At 37.0% G+C, this 23,017-nt stretch overlaps 1 protein-coding gene across 8 annotated transcripts in view; it reads right to left on the bottom strand.

Moving 5' to 3' along the window:
* The window catches only part of NELL2 (neural EGFL like 2), a 342,904-nt gene that overhangs the window by 160,684 nt on the left and 159,203 nt on the right, over positions 1-23,017 (bottom strand). For all 8 annotated transcript variants that reach the window (XM_072972950.1, XM_072972947.1, XM_072972949.1 and 5 more), the window contains 2 exons: positions 7,104-7,195; positions 3,402-3,504 (listed from right to left, as the gene is read on the bottom strand). In XM_072972950.1, the coding sequence (XP_072829051.1) occupies positions 3,402-3,504; positions 7,104-7,195 (195 nt within the window). The remainder of the gene's footprint in view (positions 1-3,401; positions 3,505-7,103; positions 7,196-23,017) is intronic.

Genomic DNA, 23,017 nt, shown 5'->3' with positions numbered 1-23,017 from the left:
AGATCACCCAATCCATGATCACTGTCTACGCCATATGCCACCTCTATGACGATCACTTCCAGTTCTGATCAGGTAATGGTACGACCCCTTCATTTCAACATCAAGTATTATGCACACACTCAGCATGCAGTGTTTAATTGCTGTAAGAATTTTCCAACTATAAGATAATAATGTGATTCTACTTTTCATTGTTTTAGATTCAGTTGGGGAGTACTTTACTTTTCATCAGATGCAGGTTTTTAATTAATCCAGAGACTTGAACATTGAAAATTCTGCCAAAATTCTAATTTACTCTTAACAATGTCAGATACCTATTTTGATCTATTCTCTCAACAAATAAGTCGATTGAATCTATTGGTTGTTTCACTGCTTAGATACAAAAATACCAGGGTCAAAAGGCTCACTACCGATGGGTAGAAAATTCAGACTCAGTTAAAGGGACATGTTTCCAATCTACAAGGAATAACTTCAACAAAATCAGAGCGTGTGTTGGCAATCAACCACAGTCCTATTGCCTTCATAGCTGCATTTCTATTCATCTGTGCTTGGTTTCTGGAGTTGAAAGACCTAGATTTACATCTGATCTCCACCACTTACTGGCTGTGTAAATTGCTAGCTGTGTAAGCTAATTAACCTTTCTACACCTTTAGTTTTCTCACCTGTAAAATTAGGATAATATCTACCTCGCAAAAATGTAAGGTTCAAATGAGATCATCTGTGTAAAAGCATAATAGTAGAGTATTCATTAATAATTAAAGCAATTACAGTATTACTAATAAGCCATAAACCAAACATGTTGAGAAACCTGTCATAAGAGAAAATTCATATATTACAGATGCATAGATCAATGATCTAACACAATCTACCCTTTCTTTTTTGTTTCCTCCTTGGGATTTTAACCAGGAGGATACCAAGTTTTCTATTCCTTTTGTAGGCTTTTCAAATTTACATGAAGTTCTGTGTCTTTTATTAGCGTACTAGATCTTTCTGTAAAATAGCAATCTGCATTTCTGTATGACTGACTAAGCAGGGAAGGGTGGATACCAAACATTATGAGTAAGAACAATATAAATGAAGGGCATACATAACAACCAGGAGAAAGAGTACAATAATTTTGAGGTGGATATTTGTTGGTTTGTCTCCTTTTTGTGAAAACAAAACAAAATAAACAACCTAGTCATACTTTGGGTGAACCATTCACCCCTACTGTCAGCCTAGGTGCTTAAAGGAAAATGGATTCTACTGCCCACAGATTAAGGTCACACCCATTGGCCTGGACACAATCATTTCTTCAGTCCTGAGCATATGATCCAGTTTGGGCTCATGCAGATGACTGAAACTCAATATTGGGACTTTTGTTCAACTCATGACCATACTGAACTTTCTCTTCCACCTACCTGAGTATCACAATAACATGAGCGTAAGAATGTCAGGGGTCTACCTGAGAACACACGGAGCCTGAAAAGAAAGCCACCTCAGAGAAGACAAATGAAGAGATTCATCTAAGCAAAGGGGCAAGATTTCAGATCTGAATCAAGCGGCTTCCTGGCCACTTGTTCCATTTGTGACTTAAGTCAGCTGAACTGGGTGTTCTATCACTTGTGCCTAAAAGGACACTAACTCATATTGGTATTGTTTGCAAGCTGATGGATAATTCTGATTTTTCCCCAAGTGTAGTTCCCATGCATGGAGAAACATTAAAAAAAAAAGAAAAGAAAAGCTTTTCACAGAGCTGAGATTTTAAAACTCTTAATTGAATGAATGGAAAAAGGAGCTAAAAAGAAAATGAAAAAGCTGCACCACCTTCCTCAAAACTGGGGAAGGGGGGGTCTTATGTCCCTCTGTTAATAGATTAGGTTAAAAGAAGACAAAATAAAATAAGTATGTGTTTTTAAAATTACTTTTTCTTAATTTTTTCTATTTAAGCTTGATTTTGCACCAATAAAGACACTAGTAACAAGGGCTAGCAGCTCATTTAGGGTAATTTGTTATATAGTAACAATGACATGAGCTATAAGCCCCAACTATACCCCAGGTGTCATACTAGGTATTAAGAATACAGAGATGAATGTAAACACCCACCCCTGTCCTCAAAGTACATGGTCCAAGGAAGGGGGTAGGTTCACAAATATATAATTTCATGATAATTCAGGAAGGCACATATAATTTCACGGTTGGCGGGATCATAAAAGGTTCCATAAAATCAATCCTTCAGTTTAATACTTGAATCTATAACAAACTACCAAGTTCAAGAACCTTTAATGATGCGCAACTCACTGCCTCCTGGACAGCCCACTACATTTCTGAATACTTGAAATTTTACTGTTTTCTTATATTGAACTAAAAATCTAAGTCCCCTCTACTTATTGGTTGTAGGCCTGTCATCACAGACGCAACACAGAACAAGCGAGGCATATCTGATGGCCTCTCTCTTCTCAGTAGTACAGAGGTCTATGAGTGAAGGAGACCGGAATTGAGAAGAGAGGGATGTGAAGTAGTCAGATGGGAATTATGCTAAGTCAATTATGAAAGCAAGCTGAAATGCCCATCGACAGATGATTGAATAAAATTGTGGTGTAGATATACGATGGAATACTACTCAGCCGTAAAAAAGAATGAATCAATGCCATTTGTAGCAAAATGGATGGAACTGGAGATCGTCATACTAAGTGAAGTAAGACAAAAAGAGAAAGACAAATACCATATGATATCACTTACATGTGGAATCTAAAAAGAAAAAAGAAAAAAGACACAAATGAACTTATTTACAAAACAGAGACAGACTCACAGACATAGAAAACAAACCTATGGTTACCAAGGGGGAAAGGGGCAGAGTGGAAAGATAAATTGGGAGTTTGGGATTTGCAGATACTAACTACTATATATAAAATAGATAAACAATAAGGTCCCACTGTATAGCACAGGGAACTATATTCAAAATCTTGTAATAGTCTATAATGAAAAAGAATCTGAAAAGGAATATATACATGTGTGTGTGTATGTGTGTGTGTGTGTGTGTGTGTGTGTATATTTATATGTATAACTGAATCATTATGCTGTACACCAGAAATTAATACAACATTGTAAGTCGACTATATTTCACTTAAAAAAAAAACTGAAGAGAAAAGAAAAGCAAATCCCCACCCCTAAAAAAACTAATCAAATAATTCAGCCCTACTACGTACATATTTTCACCAGCGTCATGCTCACTCAGAACCAGGACACAGAAGTTTTTAGAGGTCCCGGAACTTGAGTTCAGCAGAAATTCATGAGAGCATCTAGATTTCAATTCGACCGTCTTTGGAAATAACTTGCTCATAAAAATTTCTATTTCATGTCAGTTGAACTAGCCTCCTAGAATGACTCATGCACAGAAATCTTACTTTACTAAAAAGTCTTACCTTTACAAACTTTGCAACAGCTATGAGACAAGGTAATCTGATGAGACTCTGGACAGTCCAAAGTGGGACAGCCTAAACTCTCCACCAGCTTCATGGTCTGCTCCTGTTAGACAACAGAAAATAAATGCTTCAAACTTAATTAGGACTGGCTAAGAAGTTTCCAGATCCAGCATCGGAAAATCTCTTTTAACATGAGAGTAAAATTTTCATCCTGAGAACCTCTGTGCAGGTCACAGGCTCACTTGCAACATGACATAAATCACAACTGGAAAGCCATTTTAAAACTGACAAGCCAGCTCTGGGAGTGGGAGCAAACCACACTGCAGCCATAGTTTCAATCTGCCAAAAATCAGGGTGATCCTGAAAGATTCAGTTAGTTTACAACGTATTTGCACATCCAGATGACGACTGTGGCAAAGATACGGCTTGAATTCGATCAACGGCTCACTTTGGAAAAACACAATAAACAAAAGCTGAACTTTTAAAACACTTTCAATTTAAAGTTTCCTAAGCTGTAATGAACAGACTCTCGCAAATGAGTCCAGTAAGGAATACTGGGGGGGGGGGGGTCTGTCACAGAACTATAAGGAAAATGAGGACTGTGTTCACATCTCTTTTGGGCATGAGTGCCTAGTGTATTTTCTAGCACACAGTTAGCATTCAAAGAATTTCCTGAATGAATGAATAAATCAGTGTAAAATGATTATAGTTCCAGCAACCAAAGTAGATTAAATCCTACTCAAGGAGAAAACAAAACACAGAACACTGCTGATAAACGGAGTAGCGTGGCCCTCAAAGCATGTGACCTCTATACTGTCCACCTTCAATCTCTCAAGAACGAGGGATGCTTACCAGTGCATAAGTAATAAAAACAAAACCCACTGGAACGTGAAGGTTTCCATTTTAATAACTGTGAATGAAAAATATTGCCGGCCGTATCAGTGAACAAAGAATGCTGAGGCCTTTAAGTCGTCAGCCACTACCTCCACCCCAGAGAGTGAGCTCCCAATGCAGACGAGCAGGCAGCCTGGCCTCTGCAGCCACCCACAGCAGTGCCCCCCTGAGGGAACTCAGGATGGGAAAAGCCAGATTCTGGCCCTCCTTAGCTAAGGTGCTTACCAAAGGAATGATTTCAATGAGCCCAGACCTTTGTACCTTCCCATACATAAAAGAGCGCTAAATTCCTTAACCTGAGATATACGGTTTTCTTTAATTAACAGTAATCTTTTGATTTTTCTGACTACTTGGTCTTTGTTGCAAAAACTCCTATATATCCTGGCCCCTCCCCTACCCCTTTGGAGCAGTCTAGAGCCATCTGAGAGGCCGCCTCCTGGGCTGGAGTCCTCAGATGCTGTAAGTACTGCTTTGACTAAAGAAACACTCATTCCAATATCCCCCTCTTCCTGGCTTGTCTATGGAAAGGACCTTTTCCAAATCACCATAATCTCTTATCAAGAAAATGTCAGGAGATACATATACAGTGGAGTCAAATGCTATTTCTCCTTTGGTTGGATGATAATATTCATTCTGATAATCCTACTTTGAGGACCACAGTGCTTTTCTATATTACTATTAAACTCACAAACCTCACCCCCTACCCCCCAGGACACATGTTCAAGACCACAAAACTGACAATAAAGAAACAAAGAAGGACCGGAATTGACAGCCCAGAAGATGGAAGCCTGAGAGAGCTGTCAATTATGTAAAGGTGTAAATACAGAAGCTCAGGGGCCTGAAGGGAGAAGAAACAATGGGAGTCCTTAAAGTCAAGAATGCAGCTGAGAACTACACAAGCATATGGAAATCCGTATTGCTGTGAAGTAGAATTCATAACCACTAACTACATGTAGCTCTTGACCCCTGTAAATACAAAATACAGGCAAAATTTTGATGACCTATTATAATAAAAGAATGTAAAATATTTCATTAAGAATTTTATATTGATTGCATGTTGAAATGATAATATTATGGATAAATGGGGTTGAATATATAAAATTTAGCCCAATAAAAATCACGTGTGTGGTTTGCATCATACTTCTACTGCATAGCACAGCATTAGAGGGTAGGAAATGGTACCTTTCACTTGAGTAAATAAAAGGTAACGTTCACTCACTCACCCAATATTTACTAAGTACCTGCACAGTTGACTATATGCAGACTTCTCACTAACCCAGTTTAAAATAAAATCACTTTATAGGTATCTTAACATCAAATAGGCAAATATCCAAATAAATTTCCCAATCATAATTATCAGTATTATGGAATACACTAGCCAAATGGAAAGAACACACATACACACAATAAGGGGAGAATCTTCAACTGCTCTCATGATTTTTAAACTCAGGGCTGATATTTCAAAGTTCGAGTTTACTTAGGAACCAACTGACAAAAGTTTTCCACCTTCCTTGAAGTGACTTTTCTCTGATTTCCTTCGTGTTACTGTATCTCACTCCAAGTCTTCCAATCCTTATATCTACAGTGGGACCTACTCCAACTCATAACAACATGGGTGAAGGGATGCAGAGAGAGAAAAAGTCATCGTGAAATACAGCTTCAGCAATTCGTGTTACGTTCCTGTGCCTCAGCAACCTTATCCTTAAGATGGCAACCTACCTGGTGGGAGAGCTGATTTAAAGCCCAAAGCAGCAGCCGGAATACCTTATAATGGGCATGAAGAAATCAGAGCTTTCATGTTCGAGAAATCAAATCTGTCACAGTTTTGTCTCTTTACCTCCCCTCCTAGTTTATTCCAAATGTCTTCCAATTGAAGATGCATGCTGTATGTAGCTGGCTTTTTTCAGATTCAATTTATCTTGGCAAAATTCTGAGGATTTTCCTTTCCCCAACACTTAACAATCATATGAATGAATGCTCATGATTTATTGCCAGCAGAGTCAATCACTTATATTAATTTTCTACATAACCTATACATATGAAAATGTCCCCCTAAAGCATGTACAGAAGGTATTTAAAGAAGAAAATTAAGGATCAAATGTAAATGAATCCTAAAGCAAAAGCTTTATATATATAAACAGCTTCCTTCAGATAAAATATGGCTTGAAATATAACATCATGGTCAAGGAATACAAAATTATACTTTATGAAAGGTAAATGTGAAAACTGTTATGAAACATATTTAGCTTTTCAACTAGCAGGTCAAGAAACAGAGTTAAAATGAATTACATTTGCTTCAGAAGCAAACTTCAAGAGACCATGGTAGTACATTTATAAAGCATTCCCCTTCAAATCATTTAAAAGATCCCTCCCAAAGGGATTAAGATCAATATCAGTCTCATCTCCATCCAATAGCTTATTTTTTTATGTTTTGTCTTTAATTGGACTGAGTGATATTTATCACCAGTCAAAACCAAGACAGACAACAGATTGAGTCTACCTTTATCTGCATTTTCTTCAAAACAGCAAACAAGGAGCCAATTTGTATTTGGAAAATAAAAGACTACTTCATAAAACTTTAACTTGGTAAAAGAGCATTTTTATTTGTTGGGGAAATGACTTTACAACCACTAATTTACATGACTGCAAAAATAATTTCTGTACCTTTGAACTATAATCAATATCTTAGATTTGCTCTTTGCCTTAGAACTTTTAAAGGCATCTCAATGGTGAGATTTTAAAGCAACATTAGTTACTGCGTTTATAGACAGGAAAGAATTTAGAAAGATGCGTGAAAAGCTCTCTTACCTTGCACTCATACAGAACACATACACCGGAAGAGGAATAGACTGTGTTTCTTTCTCCTTCAAAGTAGGTTCGTCCTTGAAACTGGCATATAGCTTTGGAATAAAAAAATACATATGTTTATCTTTTAAAATTTTTCATTAGGAAAAATAGCTTACAGGCATTCAGATCTTCTTGCAACAATATTTCACATGTTCTTATGCCTTTTCAATGTGTTTGAGTAACTATAAGCCTAAATTCAATCTAGTATATGGCACATGTAGGCTTAAGTCATTTTCATGCCTGTTAAGTTCAGAGAGTAAAATAAGGTACAAAAAGGATGGGGGGGGTGGCAATGGTAAGTCAGAATTAAACTCTGAAAAAAGGAGTGCCAATAAACAGACTTTAAGCCAATTACTTGCCTGCGGGATGAGGTCTCATTTAAGGGTAGCTTAAGCAGGTGCTCAGGGCAGCTACAAATCAGGGCAATGTGAATATGAAACAAGTTCGTTTTTTAAATACCATTACAGAATTTTAAAACAGAAACTTAGAAAGAAACCACTTTAATTTTAGTATGTATGTGTAGACTTTATGTTTCACGGGTTGGTATTATTTTACTTGTAAGTACACGTGTGTTTGGGTGCCCTGTTTAGGATATTGAAAAGTCTTGATGTGCACCTTTAAATAAACTTTTAAAACAGAACTTCAGATTCGATAGGGGAAACATTTTTAATTAGCAAAAATGCATGGAAAGTATCAAAATTTTTTGAGACGTTCGAAATATTTACAATCCACACAAACATTTAGCCAATGGAAACGTTTGCTTGCTTTGAAGAGAATGTTACATACTTAGCCATGTGGACTCATCACCTAAATAGAGACCGGTTTACCCTAGAGCAGAGCTTAACCTTCAGTACCCTTCTCTGGTTTAGAATCCTTCTAAGACTCTGAAACAACTTTTGTTTTCACAAATTTGTACTGTTTTTCTTTCAAAGGGTACTCGATATTGTAGATGCTTTGGAGTTCCACGCTACCTAGGTCAACCCAAGCTAATTACTTCAAAAGACCAGAGGAAGTGATCAGCCAATAGGAAAGGACTCAGTCTGTTAGCCCTACTTATTAAATCCAATTTTCAATTTTAACCACATGGATTTTACAAAATGGGTGAGTACATTTCCTTTTAACTCCATTGTGTGAGTTAAAGTCCCTCCTCAGAATTTACATATCCCATTATCTTTAAAATTGTATAATGAATTAGACATACTTCTATTAATAATATTGAATCTATATCATTGTACAAATATTCATATTTAACCCAACTTTTATCTTTGCTGAAAAGTTAACTGACTACTTAAAAGGTGCACATTTAAATAATGGACAGCATGCATATTTTTAAAATACCATCTTCAACTGATCTCCTTACTCAGTTTTTATTAACAAATTTTACTCCATAATATATATTACTGGCAAATTGATTTTAAAGTTTTGGAGCTTGTTGGAAGCGAATACAACTTACTGGCATAAATTATATTAGTTAAAAGCTGGCTGAAGCTTGCTCACTCATGAATATTCAAAATGAAACTACAGATTGTCAGTTGCATACTATCTATCATATTATGAATTAAAATAGCATGTGCATTTACTTAATGAGACTGATTGTAAAATATATCTCTCCAACATGTAATTCTAAAGAGTGTGCCTTTTTTTCTTATGAGATTCAGTGACCTCACAATACCAGGATCTGGCGCATTGTGTGTTCAATTATACTTAATAAGTACCACATTTTATAAGATAAGGAGAATAAATAAAATCTTCTTACTTCTATTCAGCACCTGCCAGTCAAAGGTTCCTCTATCTATTATATTACACAACTTGATAACTGTAGCCTATTCAAGCTCAAGGGTATGTTGAAGAAAAAAACTGATGCCCCAAATCTTTTTCTTAGAACAGAGGGAAAAGGAAACACTGTAAAAAACACAAGGATAAATTCTTCTTATACAAAGTCTGATGATAATTTAATATTCAAGTGGAGCAGATGGACCTTCTGTTCGAAACTCTTAATTCAAAAGACTCAAATAGGCAACTTGTGAGACAATAGGGCACCAAATGGAGCTTGGCAAAGGGAGAAACACAAAAGCGAATGAGATCACAATGGGTTCGTTTCCTTTCAAGCAATGAGCACTAACAGGGTGAATCTGGCTTCGAGAGAACTCAGAGTGAGTGATATTTGTCTCATTTCTTTTTTGATCAGTTGCTGTGGCTCTCCATAATTCTATACCTAGTAATGCCAACAAGCTATGCCTTCCCTAGGCTCTTTAGGGAAAAGTGTTAAGAAACTCAGAAATCTACACTCATTCCTAAAAATATACTACAAAGAATCCTGAAAATACCATTAGGATGGCTCTGGGACAAAGGAGTAGATTGTAGGAATAAAAGTCATATTAATTTATTAATACATTTAACAAGCATGTACTGAACTCCTACTACATGCCTGGTAGTCTGCCAGGTACTAGAAATCAAAGGAGAAAGAAATATGATTCATCCCCTCACTACTGAGTAAGGAAGACAGACTTGTACACAACTAACTATAATAAATGCCAAGCTAAAGTGCTATAATTAAGAAATTATGTTACATGTAAACACAGGAGACTGAGTGGTAAAATGGGAGGGGACGACTGGATCAAGGCTGAGGGAACAAACAAGGGCTCAAGAAGGACCCAGGCTCTGGCAACGACAAGTCACCACCACCCTAGGGCTAAGGGACAAAGAGAGGAAATGGTTTTATTGGAGCCCAAGTTGAGCCAAAGCTCTGAAGGCGGGACAGCCTGGTGGGAGCTGAAATCATGAGAAACACAGGTACTGCCAGAAACCCAGCCCGGTGCAGGGAATGGGCAGGGAACAAACATGGCCAACTCTCTCTCCTCCAGCTTTCCAATTTCCTGCCAGGGCCTCCCATGGGCAAACCCTCCCGAAAGCCAGCTGGCAAGAGAGCGGGGCGATGCGGTCTGCAGAAGTCCAGCTCCTGGGGCACAGAGCTGGGCAGAGAAGGAGAGAGAATGGAACTGGGAACACGGGCTGCCCAGGAAGAAAAACCAACACCCAGCACACCTGGCTCTCTTATTAACTCAATTTAAACCACAAAGAGGAACAATTTACAAGGATAGGTTGACTAGAAAGGCATGAGAGAGTAGAACACAGAACAGATAAATTCTGAAGAGGGAAAATAGAGGATTTTTTTTTAAATTCAGATCTGTTTGAAGGAAAAGTCCAGGTAACTTATCAAAATGAGGTCCCTAGGCAAGCAGAAGGCAAGACGAAGGAACTGAGCCCTGGGCTGCTCAAGTGTCAGAACAGAGGAGAGGAATCAGATTAGGCATCGGCCCCAATTTTAACCAAGGCCAGTCCCTGCAGGTTCCAGGAACCAAGCCTCAAAGATAGTAATACTCAGGGCTACTACATTGACTGCAAGAAAGTCTCCAGAATTCCCTAACTGAGTCGGACCCGCCTGCTTACCCTTTCCCAGCAGGGTGTAAAGTAAAAGAAATCACTTCCTCAACAAAACAATAAAGGAAAAATCACTCTGCTGTACTGACTTCTTCTTTAGCTGAATTGCATTCATGTGTTCATAGTCAGAGACTTCATCACTTTCCTAGTTTTGGGGTGTGTGTGTGTGTGCGCGTGCTGGTGTGTGTATACACAGTATTAAATTTCTTATGCTATAACTCTGAATTCCTATGTCCAAATCATTTACTGACTTAAAGCAGAATTATGGCCACAAGGCTGCTTTTTCAAAGATCTATGTTAAGTGATTTACTGAGTATACAACATGTTTATATTCTAAGATGTGAAGTTTCTAGGGAGATGGTATTCATTCACAGTCTTAGCACTTTGCAGCCTAAGAAGCTAGGCCCCCATGAAGTCAGACTCACCCACAGCACTGCCACGACTCTTAAGTTATTAATATTAACCAATGTCAAATGCATATTTACTATGACTCTGGTATACGCTGGTACCAGGGGGTACCATTCACATCATGTGAATTATGTCACTCAGGGTCATCCAGTGAACAGCCTATTCAGCCATAGGTAGGGACATTAATTAGAACTCAGAGAAAATTCAATAGGATGTTATTACAATTGGTATATATGTTTCACCAAGGCTATGGATTACTAATTACACAGTTACTAGCACCATAATTATGAGAGAATGTGCAAAAGCAATTAATGTGAATTATTTTCGTGTCACTACCCCCCCCCCGCCATTTTAACAATTAACAAGAAATAGGAAGACAGGAAATGCAACAGAGGCAAATCTGAAAGTCGTCAGTTGTAAAAAAAAAAAAAAAGGTGAAAAGGAATTTACAGAACAGACTGAGAAATGGATAAGCGAAAGAAGCCAGTAAAACTCTAAAAGCCCTAAATTACACACTAAAATCCCGATTTACTGGTCATTAATGCAGAAATAGAAAACGCAGATGCCTCTAATGAGATTTAAAACAACTTCTGCAAACCCTTCTCGAAAGAATTATTTAAATCTATCTAACGATATTTTAGAATATAAAAGCAAAAAGACATAGATTTCACTTCTAAATATTTCCACATTCACTGGATATTTAGCTTTTCCTTTTTATTACTGGATTGAAAATACATGAGTCTACTCTTTCCCAACTGGTATCAACACCTTTTAAAATGATACAGCATAAAATTAAAAGTTATAGATGCCAAGAAGAAAGCCAGTAAGATTCACTTAGGTGAGAAATGAGACTTATGGTTTCTTTAAAATTCTCTCTAAAAACACCAGGTATGGGTGATCTTTAGATTGTTTAAGCTCTCTGTTAAGGGCAGAGCTGTACAAGTAGTGGCTTTTATGTGATGCTTTTTGAAATCTTGATTTCTTCTGGGAGGGCTCTTAGAAACCCAGTGTACAATGTCAGTTATTTCATTTTGAGCCAACATGATAGTTATTTGTCAGTGATACACAAATCAAAGCTGTTGGATGAGAACATATCTCACTAACTGTAATTATATATATTGATGGTTTTATTATCACTTTTTAAAAAGAATGTTCAATAAATGCATTCATGAGGCAGGCTAAGATTCCATGGAGTCAAACAAACAAACAAAAACATCTCAAAGTGTTTCAATATTCTTTAAAGACTCCAATCAGCCACACTGCATTTATCCAGCCCACAGTCATTTTTTGAAATCTGCACTCACTCAGAGTCAGTTCTTAACAATATGGTTGTAATAAACGATTTGAGCACTAAGTGCTATAAATTAATTTCTCCCTCTTCTACAGTGCTTAAATCTCTATTAGAGCACTGAATCCATTTTTCCTTTCCTCTAGTTACTTGTATGCTTTTTTCATCTTTCCAACATGAGACAGGGACAGTGAGTGTCTTATATGTCTTTGAATCTTGTATTCAGCACCCAGCACTGGCCATGGGTAATTAACTCTAAAGGCTTGTTGAATTTGTTTTGTAAGTTCTCTTCCAGCTTCCTGTTTGACGAAAAGGCAGGGGGAAAAAAAAAAGACAACTGTCCCTCTCTAATCTTCACGTTTTCCATTTGCCCTTATCCTTTGATTTTGCCTCTTATAGTAAAGGTCCTATATATCGGGTCTCACCGAAATAGTTGGCCCTTGCTATAAAATGGCAGTTTAGTTTCCACTTGAGTAGAGCTGGAACACTGGAAACAGGAGCAGGTTTGTCCATCGGTTAATGAAAAAGTCTCTGGCTACTGTCCGAGCAGTAACTTATCAACATGAATAATACAAGGCAACACATACAATGAAAGTCCACTTGGACAATCTGTTGGTAAAATTTTCCCTTCCTCTACATAAAACCAATTTCTATGAGTCAATGCTTTTTAAATGATCGAAATTTCAGAGTGTTTAAGTAATTCCCAGATTCATTAATTATACATGATTGTTTCTTTTAACTAAATTTCATTAATTGTTGGGGAACATCGTTGTTTGCAAAACTAATATTAGAGTCGAGGAAATGAGATCCTGAGAGCAGATGTGCAACCCTCCCCTCCCAGTCTATAAATATCAGGTCCTTGGGCTTCTAAAGGACCAAAGAGGGCTTCTCCTAGGGGGCCTTAATTTAGGTCAGTAGCCTATTCTTCCACAAAGAGAACAGGCCCTGAAACACCATAAATCTAGCAGGAGAGAGGGGTTAGGAGGCAAAGGAGGCTAAAAATAACTTCCAGAATAGAACAAACACAAAAATTCTAACATCCTCTCCAGATCAGCCTTTGAGTTAGAGGGCTAGGTACTGGGAAAACAAGAACTGGATATTTAGAAGATCATAGCAAAAAGGCCATGTCTATAATTGGAAGGAAGAATGGCGTGCTTTTGCCCCTAATTTAATTTTACCCATTTAAGATATATCCTGAAATTCTTTTCATTTAACTACCTTTCCATCACTGGCCTTATTTTTGATCCTAGCTTACATACGATAGGATGGATTCTTTAAAACTAATAATGTAATCAATTCATTTAATCTTCTGGGAATAAGAAAAATGAGCACGATAAAGATTTGGAGAAAAATACAGCATTCATGGCAATATAAAGACAAGCCTATAGATGACTCTGACTGCCTATCTCAACAATTAACTGAGATTACTCCATTTCCCTTTAAAACTTTCATGGCTGATCAGAATTTTTGGAGGTTTTTTTTTGGGGGGTGTGTGTGTGTGTGTGTGTGTGTGTGTGTGTGTGGTGGGGGGTACACTGGGTCTACCAGAAGGCAGGCACTCTGAATAAAAGCAACTTTTACTTTTGTTACCAAGGCTGATGCCCCCAGGATCATACCCCTACCCCTCCCTCAAATAGAAACCAATTACTCTTATCTAAGTTTCAGGAGGCAGCTGCAAAGAGAAGAAACAAGAACCGGTTAGAATCAACTGAGCCCAAGATGGCAGAGTATTTGACTTCCAGTGGACAGTTAAGCCTCACTATATGCTCATTGTAATACATCAGCATGCTAAGGGACACACCCACCAGCTCATGACAATTGAACACTGCCATGATAACAACCAGAAAGAAAAGCCCATACAAGGACTGAAAAGCCTGTACAAGGACTGATTGGTTCCATCACACCCAGAAGGAGAACATGATGGCAGAAGCCTCTCATAAAAATCCACGTGGCCCAGCCGGAGCCAGAGCTGTCTCCACAGGCCATCTTGGCTGATAGCACCCAGCTCGAGCACGTCCTTCTCCCAGAGGAGTGCTTTTCTTTCCTTCTCCCTGGTCAAATCTTTTTTTCTCTTTTGAGGAAAAAAAGCAACCATTCACTCTTTCCCTCTGCCTCTGCTGCAAATACTTTCACAGCTGGCAGCAAGGACCACACTTTGGTGGGCCTCTTAACTGAGGGGTCCCTCTGTCTGCTAACAGAAACAGCAGAGGACAGAAAAACTGTAAAGTATAAACTGAGATGGAGCAGGAGAAAGGAAAGCAGAAAGCAACAAAAGGTTAAACAAGAGAAGCAAAATAATTTCATAAAAACTTGCTGCAAGAGTAGCAACACCCAGTGGAAATGAGAAACATTGATGACAACCTCCTGTCCACCAGGCACTGTACTAGGCAGGTGCCTCCTTGACTTCAAGGAGCGTGCAGCCCAGCGTGGGAAACAGACACACAGCAACTCCACACAATGCAGAGGAAGAAAAACGTTTTATGACGATGTAACTGGAAATGCTTCTCAGCGGAGGAACATCTGAAAATGAGCACTGAAGGAAGAAGGCTTTAATATGATTTAATCAGAGGACGAGTACTCATAATACATTCAGAAAATAGAATAATAATCATAATAATATATAGGACCAGATACTAAAGAACGTTTAATCAGGATACTTATATAAGCTGGAACTGATTTATGATAAATTGACTTTATAACCAATTTATACACTCCCAATCTACTGGGCCAACAGTTCTCAACTGCAGATGCATATTAAAATCACTTGAAGAACATTTAAAACTCTAGACCCAGCTGCATCATAATAAGAATCTCTGAGGGTAGGCTCTGGGCCTCTTTATTTTTCAAAGCTGCTTGGGTACAGGTAGGCTTGAAAACCATTTTACTATGCAGAAAAAAGAAAAAAGGACTAGGAAAAAAGAAAAATACAATTAACATTCAAATAGGGACAGTTACATAGATATTCAGTAGGAGCCTCTTTATTCCATGTTATCTGGGTAGGAATTTGGTCCACAGTTGGAAAATGACAGTCAACAGTAAGTATTACCTTAAACATTTTAATTAAAAACACATCCACACACATTCAACATTTTGAAGAATATTTTTCTTCACTATGGATCCTTTGATTGTTCTTCATTGTAATCTTGATCATATAAATAAATTTATAATGTGTTGCCTGTAAGTTCTATTTTTTGTTTGTTTAAGTGAAACAAGATAGATACTCGCCAAGTAATCTGAAGAGGGATTGTTCTTGTCCCTTGCTTTCTGTCACATTTTACCATTGTCTTAGTGACATCTAATTTAAGAGTATAGTTGTTAGCAATTTGAGTTTATCATCTTTTCCCAAAGCCCTCAACTTAATTTTTATTCAAAGATAAATTATTTCTTTTCACATTCACATCTCAATGGTTTATATATTTCGTACGTATAGGTGTTTACGGTATTTCAATAATACTACAATTACAACACAGAGACAACTGCCAGCAGCAGGTTTGGGAACAAACATCTACCTCCTGGTTAGCTTGTAAATCTAACTGATGCTGTCATGGCCTCAGACTTCGCCTCAAATTGAGGTGATACTTCTTTTTTTTAATAGAGCCCATGGAAATTATAGATGGGTGCTTCTCAAATCGCCTGGAGATCTTATTTAAATAAAGATCCTGATTAGGTAGAACTGGAGTGGGGCCTGAGATTCTGCACGTCTCACTAGCTCCCAGGTGATCCTGATGCTACTGGTCCAGCCATCATGCCTTGCGAGGCAAAGCTGTAGAACACTGATTATTAACCCTGCTTGCACATAAGAATCACCCAGGGAGATTGCTGAAAATACCAGTGTGTGGAACTCAGATCAAGTGAATCAGAATCTCTAGGGGAGGGGCCTGGGCATCAGTATTTTATAAGAGCATTCAGGTGATTCCATGAATGGCCAGTGTTGAGAATGACTGATGTAGATGAATCCAACTAGTCAACTCAGTGAGCTTTTAACACACAGCTCCATCCTGAATATTATCAGAGAGTGACTCAAAGGATGTTATTAAAAGAACCTAGCCAAAATTACTTTATTCTTATGCTACAGTTAAGGATAACATTAAAAATCTAACGTTCTACCTCCAGTGGCTTCTTAACTTCTAAATCATTTACTTACATTTATAACTTCAAAAAGGTCACAGGAGTAATGGAAGTGGAGGACCAGGGAGAGGGTGAGAGAGGGGAGGGGATGCCAGAGGGAGACAGAGAAAGAAAGAGAGGAATTCATGCACACTGTGAGACTAGAGATTGAGCCTCATTAGATACAAAATATACTTGTATTTTGGGACAAAATATTTGTTAAAATACAGCACTTTTCCCTATTTTCAGACAATTTTCCCCCTTAGGGGGCCAATTAGGTAAAATTTTCTACAGCTATGCTAAATGAAACATTGAGGTTAAAATGTTAAACACATTAAGCCTGGAAATTAAGAATTAAATTACCCCCAAACTTAACACTTCTCATAATAACATGTCAAAATGTGATTACACTCCCCCGGAAGCCTCTGGAATTAAGAAGTGAAAGGGCTTCTCATATTTCTTTTCAGGCCTTTGAAGATACTATCATATGTATTGCTGCATTTCTCCTCACCTCCATTTATGAAGAAGAAAATTATGGAAATGTTCATTCTCATGCTCTCAATAAATACTTCCTGGGTGGCCGCTATATGCCAGACACTGTGCTCAGCACTGGGGACTCCGCCGTAACAAGAAAGATTCTGCCTTCACAGAATCTGCCATACAGAGGGGGATTCAAGACAGCTAACCAGACAAATAGTAATAATTGCAGATTAACACCAAGTAAAGAACCAGCCAGAATCAGACTCTGGATAACTAGGCGGCCATTTGGGATCTCATCAGAGATAACTACTTTGGGTAGATCAGAGAGAAGATAACACTTTAGCTGAGACCAAGGCTGAGAGGAGCTAATGTGGGGGTAAATGACAGGGGAAAAAAATGCCCCAGGCAGAGGGGGAAATTAGCTGGGCTTATTTGAATGAATTCCAGGCTGGAATTTTTCATTTATCTGTTGTTACTGATTTCTAGCTTATTTGCACTGTGGTCGGATAGAATATCCTACATAAAGTATTTCTGTGAAATTTGTTGAGATGAGCTTTATCACCCAGTACATAATCAATATTTGTAAATGTTCCGTGGGTGCTTAAAGGAGTATGTAACGTGCACTTTGGGGCTTAATGGTCTATGCAGGTTCCTTAGGTTGGATTGTTCATCACATTCAAGTGCTTTGTATTCTTAACGATTTGTGTGTGTGTGTGCGCACGCACGCACCTGTATTCTGGCAATTACTGCAACTTCACTCTGACTGTGGATTCATCTATCGCTCCATGTAGTTCTGTCAATTTTATATCATATATGTTGAGACTATATTATTGAGACTATATATAAACTTAAATTGTTATGTCTTCCTTGTGATCTGAAATGTTATTATTACGAAGTAACTCTAGTAATAGTTTTCACCTTAATATCTATGTTGTCTGATAGAAGAAACCAGCTTTCTTTTCCATGGGCTATATTGTACTATTCTTTCATTTTTAACCTTTCTGTATCCTCACATTTCAGACATGCATCTTTTAAACGAGCTGACTTTCATTAATTCAGTTTCAAAATATTTACTTTTTAAATTGGACCATTCAGCCTATTTACATTTAATGTAATTAATTTTAAAATCTACTATCTTATTTTGTGCTTTTCCCCTGCCTATCTGTTTCTTTTCCTCCTCATTTTACAACTTATTTTAAATTGATTGTTTTCTTCATTCTGTTTTCCCTTACACTCACTCAATAACACATTTTAACATGTTTCACTCCTCACTATACCATAATGTTATTGTTAAATTTTAAAAATTTTATATATTTTATTTTTTAAAATATATTTTTATTGAAGTATAGTCAGTTTATAATGTTATGTCAATTTCTGCTGTGCAGCACAATGCTTCAGTCATACAGAACATACATATATTCATTTTCATATTCTTTTTCACCATAAGTTACTACAAGATAAGGTATGAGAATGATGATAATTATTATCTTAGTCTATCAATATTCATTTAGATTTACTATGTACTTTTTTTCAGCTTTTAATTTTTCTGAAACAGTTTTTTTTACTTCATTCATGAAGTTGTTCTTATTAAGCATAGAATTCTAGGGCAGAAACTCTTTTCCTTGTACACATTAAGGATACCATTTCACTCCCTTCTGGCTTCAACTGTTGTTATTGAAAAGTCAGTGCACACAATTTTGAAGGAGAATAAATTTAGAGGACTGATGCTATCCAACTTCAAGACTTACTGATTAAGCTATAGTAATCAAGACAGTGTGATCCTGGAAAAAAAAATAAACAAATAGATCAATGAAACAGAACAGAGAGCCCAGAAATAGACCCCCTCCCCAAATATAGTCAACTGATCTTTGAAAAAGGAACAAAGACAATACAATGAAGCAAAGACAGTCTCTTCAACAAAGGCTGCTGGAACAACTGGACATGTGAAAAAATAAATCCAGACACAGATGTTACACCCATCACAAAAGTAATTCAAAATAGATCACAGAACTAAATGTAAAACACAAAACTATAAAATTCCTAGAAAATAATAGAGAGAAAACCTAGATGACCTTGGGTATGGTGATGCTTTTTTTAGATACAACACCAAAGGCAAGATTCATTGAAGAAATAATTGAGAGCTAGAATTCATTAAAATTTAAAACTTCTGCTATGCAAATGACAAATTCAAGCGAATTAGAAGACAAACCAGAGAGAAAATATTTGCAAGAGATACATCTTAATAAAGGGCTGTTAGCCATAATATATAAAGAATTCTTAAATTTCAACAAGAAAACAATCTGATTTTAAAATGGACCAAAGACCTTAACCTACACCTCACCAAAGAAGATATGCAGATAGCAAATAAACATATGAAAAGATGCTCCACGTGTGTCATCAGGGAAATGCAAATTGAAACAATGAGCTACCACAATACACCTATTAGGATGACCAAGACCCAGAACACTGATAACACCAAATGCCAGAGAGGATGTGGAGCAACAGGAACTCTCACACATTGCTGGTGGGAATGCAAAATGATATAGTCACTTTGGAAGACAGTTGGGCAGTTTCTTATGGAACTAAACAAACTCTTACCATAGGATCCAGCAACTACTCTCCCTGATATTTATCCAAAGTAGTTGAAAACTTATGTCCATGCAAAAAACTGCACACAGATGAATGTTGCTGCTTTATTCAAAACTGCCAAAACTTGAAAGCAACCAAGATGTCTTTCCATAGGTAATGGAGAAAGTGTGGTCCATCCAGATAGTGAAGCATTATCCAGTGCTAAAAAGAAATGAGTTATCGAACTAGGACAAGACATAGAGGAACCTTAAATGCCTGTTGCTAAGTGAAAGAAATCATCTGAAAGGCTACATACTGTATGAGTCCAAATATATGACATTCTGGAGAAAGCAAAATTATGGCGACAATGAAAAGATCAGTGGTTGCCAGGGGTTTGGGATAAAGGGAATAAATAAGTAGAGCACAGAGGATTTTTAGGGCAGTGAAAATACTCTGTAAACATTAAAATAATTATCTTTATACATTTATTCAAACCCATAGAATGTACAACACCAAGAGTAAACCCTAAGATAACCTATGGACTTTGAGTGATAATGATATTCAATGTTGGTTCATCTTTGGTAACAAAGGTACCACTCTGGTGAGTGTTGCTGATAATGGGGGAAGCTATGCATGTGTCGGGGCACAGAGTATAAAAGAAATCTCTGTATCTTCCTCTCAATTTGGCTGTGAACCTAAAACTGTTCTATAACAACAGGCTTTAAAAAGTCAGTGTGATCGGTCCATTCATTACTCTTGAAAGTAATATTGCTATTGACTCCCTTTTAGAATTTTTCTTGGTCTTCGATTTTCTGAAGTTTCACTATATTGTGTCTAGACGAGGATTTACATTAATGGGACTCACTAGGGTATTTGAATCTGCAGATTGGTGTCTTTTATCAGTTCCAGAAAATTCTCAGCCATTTTCCCTCCCCTCTCCTTTTGGGACTCAGAAGAAATGTATATTAAACATTCAACTATGTCCTCTCTCTCCTTCCTTCTCTTTAATATATTTCAACTGTTAAAAATTTTTTGTTCTAATCTCTGGATAATTTCTTATGACCTATTTCCCAGTTCACTAATTCTCTATGTATCTCTGTCTACTGTGCTATTACATCTGTCTGTTGAAGTTGTACTTTTTCCCACTTATTCCACTTTCCCTATCTAGAGTTTCTGTTTCTTTTCTCAGATTAGCTATCATATGTCTTCCTGTTCCCCGAAAATAAATCCAGACTTAACTTGATATTTACTTTAAAATAATGAGCATGTTTGTATCATACTAAGTGTGGGTTAATTCTAATCTGACCTCTTTGCAGTCTCTTTCTGTCCTCTGTTGTTTATGCCAGTTCTCATTCTTAGTGTTTTATTTTCCTATGTGTCTAGTTGTACTTGAAAAAATGATATTTCTAAGAATAACTTTAAGTCTAAGGTGAAGGCAGATTGCTCCATAAACTCACACACACACACACTTTGCATACCCATCTTCTGATTTTAGATGGTACTTTTTTACAGAAGGCCTTCTCAATTCCCATGTACATTTAGTCCCAAGACTTGTCTCTCACAGAGTCTACCCTTTTCCTACATCCCTCTTACACAACTTGTAATGATGCATATGTATGTATCCTTAGCAGGAAATGAAAGATAGAAATAATTTATTTTCCAAAAGTGGTTTCAGACAATAAAAATGAATATTCTTTATATATCTAAATGGTATGAAAAATAAAGTTCCAAGAATATGCACAAATATTAAGATAAAGCATACACAAATATCAAGATTAGAATTTCTTTAGTCAAAATAGCTTGTACTGGTCCCGAGAGTTGATTCAGTGTTGACAAACTATGGCCCACAGAAGAAATCCATCTGCCTTTCATTTTTCCAGGACCATCATTTTAAAATTATTTTTAATTTAATTTAATGTATAGTTTATGTATAGTTCATTATATAAGTTATAGGTGTACAATATTGTACAGCCTGGGAGCTAAGACCAGTTTTCACATCTTTAAATGGCTGGGGAAAAAAATAAAAAGAAGAAGATTTTATGACACATGAAAATTATATGATATTACAGTTTCAGTATCAATAAACACGGTTGTATTGGAATATAGCCATGGTGGTTTATTTACATATTGTTTATATGCAGTTTATATGCAGAGACAGTTTAGTAGCTGCAAGAGAGAACATGTGACCTGCAAAAAAAAAAAAAAACAACTTACTGCCTGGCTCTTTACAAGAAGCAATTTTCCATCCTCCATTCCACCCAAATTATTATTCTAGGCTAATCATGGGACTCCAACTGCCTTTGCTGATGGTAAGTTGAGCTCTGGGGTCTGACACGATTCTGGCCAAAGAGACATGGGGAAACTGTGAGGAGACTTCTAGGAAAGACTTCTTGCCCTTAAGAATGCTATCCACTCTCTCGCTACATCTTCAGAGACGGCCCGCACTCTGTCTACGGAGTGATGGAGTGTGTACCCACTTTTACTTTAACCGAGCACCCAACCCCCACTCCTCATGGCCTTTCTCTTGCCTTCTGAAACAGCCTATGTATCTCTCTAAATAAATCTACCTTTACTCAAAAAAAAAAAAAAGAATGCTATACAGATACAGAAAGCTGGTATTTTCTTTATTCCTCTGGATGAATGTAATTCCTGGAATTGTTATAATCATATTGCTATGATCTTGAAGATCAAGCCAACACAAAAAAGGAGGGTAGGAAAAAAGGAGGCAAAGAGAAGCAGGGATGAGACTCTGGCAGACCTTTCCCTGAGTTGCCCTGAGAACTGCTTCTTTTGTGATACCACAAATTCTCTCCTTTTTTTCCATCAATTTGCATCAGACCTTTCTGTAACTTGCATTCAAAGACATCCATGGCTAAACCCAAAACTGTATGGCATGGTATTGGGTGTGAACAAGTGAAAAAAGAAAACTTGCTGCAGCATTCAGTATAGAAAAAGACATCTATACAGTTAAAAATGCAAGAGAGAAAGCTAAGAAGAAGAGTTTAGAATGGGGGATGGTGTGAGGTTTAACAAAGGGGCAAAGAAACATTTTATATATATATATAATATATATATGTTTTTTAATATATAATATATATAATATATTTATATTTATATTTATATAATTTATTTATATTATATATATATATATATTATATATATAAAAACATATACACACACTAATGAACGTGAACTAAATATTCTCTAGTTTTAGACTTGGTTTCCTCCGTACCAGTTACCAGTTGGCATACAGGTAAGTAATCCTCTGTGTTGTACCAAGGACAGTTCTAAAATTCACACACGCCCCATTTTTCCACATGTGTCTTTGACTTTCAGAGAGAGACAGGATACACTGCAGCACAGCATACTAGGAGGGCGGCATGTGTCATGGTAATAGCGTATGGGCAAGAGAGAAAAACACTGATCCAAGACTGACAGGATAATGTATATGGTCACCTAATAAAAATTATAGCAACAATAGTAGCTACCACTCATTGGAACATATTATGTTCCAGGCAAGGGTTCAAAGTGCTTTGTATATATCAGCTCTAACTCTACCAATAAATCCACTGGACTAACCAAA

The sequence above is a fragment of the Vicugna pacos genome, chromosome 12 (genome assembly GCF_048564905.1).
Source record: "Vicugna pacos chromosome 12, VicPac4, whole genome shotgun sequence".
NCBI classification, from domain to species: Eukaryota; Metazoa; Chordata; class Mammalia; order Artiodactyla; family Camelidae; genus Vicugna; species Vicugna pacos.
This window is presented reverse-complemented; position numbering and strand designations above follow the sequence as displayed.